We start from the raw sequence: 2,871 nt of genomic DNA on the forward strand, positions 1-2,871 counted from the left end.
ATGATCTGATGGCTAAAATTATAAGTCTTGTTACTTACTCTTGACATTTGAAAATTCACTTGTTTTGATTTTAATTGCCACAAGCACACTAACACATAAATTGTGAGGTATGACATGTGAACCTGATTGTATATGTTTTCAATGTCTTGGGTGAAGCTGGCAGACTTGTTGCATGGATGCTTTAGCATAAAAAATAAAATAAAAGTTGATCATTGCGAGATTTTCCCTGAGTAATTGGACCTCTTGCCACATTAAGCAATGAGTGTTCATGTCAAAAGGTGAAAATTTTGATTTGGTTAAAGTTATGACTAGTTTGGTTTCGTAGCCTTTTTTACTCGAGTTAGTAAGTCCTTAAGGGTATCTTTACACCTAATACCCTAAAACCATTTGGTTTGGGAGTCATTGGCTTAACACTCATTACATGGGTCAATTAGAAAGCTTAAGGGAACTAAGCATTGCACAACCTGATCAAAAAGCGTTTTTGCTGCAATTAAATTTTGGGATACTTAACTTGATTATTTTCTATTTGATTGCATTCCTAATATGAATGTGCCTGATCAACATATGCATGTGTTTGTATGACTGAGTCTTGGGCATAATAAAGTCACAAAAGAACTTCATCACGAATTCTTGGATTAATCAACATGAAAAATCAGGAGTAGATACCATACCCTATGTTTCATATGTTTGTTGATTTGCATAGATTTATACTTTCTTGAAGTACAACTTAGTAGATACCATGCTAAATCCTTTGAGAAATAAAAGAATTAGAGTAGATACCATGCATAATTCGTTGCTTATGTAGATTTATAGCTTAAGGAGTAGATACCATGCTCTTAGGTTGGCAAGCGTTAAGTATACCGATATGATTGTGGCATTGACATCTTGAAGAAAAAATATGGAAGTAGATAATTTTCTCATATTTGATCGATATTCTCTTATAAATTCAATAGATCAACTATTAAATTTGTATGGTCCACTATTAACTTATGTGATGTCCACATAAGTCTACAAATCTAATGATTAATTTGTAAGAGAATATGGGTCAAATATAGAAAACTTATTAACCCCTAACATTTCTCTATATTAAATGATAGAGAAATGGAACGGAGAATAACGATTTTCAAATACCATAATTTATGCATCAACAGGGATGATGATTCATCATTGCCATTGTTATTGTCAAATCATCAATGCAATTTCCATCAACATCATCAAAACCATAATTCGATCAGGTATCAAAACCCTTGACAAAACAAGTAACAATAAAAATAAAAAATAAAATAAAAAAGTAGCATGTAGCATAAGTATTGTTGCAGTAGCCCTATCCTTATCTATGTCTAATTGTTTTTTTTAATATAACAATGCCAAAACTAGTCCAATATCAAAGTTTTCTCGACGAGCTCTCTAAGACCTCATTTTAGCCAAAATTTGATTAAATTCTAAAAGGCTTCATCAAGCGCTCTAGTTAAACTAGAAAATTTGAATTTTTTTAATCAAATTTTAACTAAGGAATAGAGAGTTCATTGAAAATGCTCTCAGATATTTGTCCGACTTCACTAGATGGGTGGATTGAAAGTGAGTTTGGCTCTATGATTTTCACATACCAAAAGTGAGATTTTAAATCAAATCGAAGAAAAATATATCGTTTAGAAGTACATTTTTTAAAAAATTACAATTTGAAAACCTAAATAGCCTTTGGAGAGATAAAATAAGAATATGATAAAATGACAATACAACTGCAGCTAATAAAATAAAGCAAGAAATAGAACAATGAACAACAAGCAAGGCCAGTAAGACCAGAAATCAAGCACTTGACATTTATTCTCACACACACCAAGAGTAACAGAGATCTTCATTTGAAGCTGTGTTCTTTGCCCTCCCAGCTGAGCTTGGAAAAGAAGTTATGGATAAACTATGGCCATTAGAGTATCAGCCTTGTTGTCGTTGTTTGAATTCAGTGGAAAGAAAAAAGGGTAGATCTCATACCGGACATAACAACTGCTATATAGAACTCTGCATCCCTTGCGGTTGCTGCAAAAGGTATCAAAATTTCCCACAGCAATGGCCAAACACTGGGCACAATCTAGGGGAGCTAGGTCCCTTGTGCATTGAACCAAGGCATAAACTGTCACAAATGGTGACACTTTGGTGTCACCTTTCCCAAGCCCTTCATTCTTAGGCTCAACAGCTTCTTTTCTGACTTCATCCATGAGGGCTCCTAGGTCTTTGTTGAAAGTCTCAGGATCTGTCACATTTGCTACATTCCAATAGAATATACCAAAAGATGTATCTAGTTCCCCAATGAAGCTCTTGTTGTTGTAACGTAAAAAGCAAAAGTCGTACCTGTTAGAATATAAATTAAATGACTAAATTCATTTTTTTCTATCTGCTTAAGCGTTTTTGATAAGTCATGGTTGTTTAATATAGGGACAGAGTTTTCTTCCAAACTGGATTGGAAGAATTTTTTTAACCTAGTTTATAAAATGACATATGTCATTTGAACATGTGAGATACACATTAATTTTTAATATTACTTATTTCAACTTTGTCCCTATTATTAAAAAAAAGATCTGACTTGCATGCTGTAGTGAAAACTACCGCATGCATGCTATAGTACCATTTTCCACTAAACGGTACTGTTATCCACCGTTAAAAATTAGGTTTAAAAAACTAATAATAAAAAATTCATTAAAACTAAAAAATTATAAAAATAATAATAATAATAATTAGAAAGCTAAAAATATTAAAAAAACTAAAATAAAAAAAGGGGGTGACCGGCCACCCCATTTTTGGCCAAAGGGGTGGCTCATGGCCGGTCTGGGGGTGGACAAACCACCCCATGGCCTTTGGAGGTGGTGGTCCGACCAC

General features: G+C 33.4%; 1 protein-coding gene across 1 annotated transcript in view; it reads right to left on the reverse strand.

Annotated features, from left to right (window-relative positions):
- Window positions 1-1,718: 1,718 nt before the first annotated feature.
- Window positions 1,719-2,871, reverse strand: part of LOC132180759 (cysteine-rich repeat secretory protein 55-like) — a 2,236-nt gene continuing 1,083 nt past the window's right edge. The window contains exon 2 of the mRNA XM_059593696.1: window positions 1,719-2,346. Coding sequence (XP_059449679.1) covers window positions 1,905-2,346 — 442 coding nt within the window. The 3' untranslated portion in view covers window positions 1,719-1,904. The remainder of the gene's footprint in view (window positions 2,347-2,871) is intronic.

This window comes from Corylus avellana, chromosome ca1 (assembly GCF_901000735.1).
Source record: "Corylus avellana chromosome ca1, CavTom2PMs-1.0".
Lineage (NCBI taxonomy): Eukaryota > Viridiplantae > Streptophyta > Magnoliopsida > Fagales > Betulaceae > Corylus > Corylus avellana.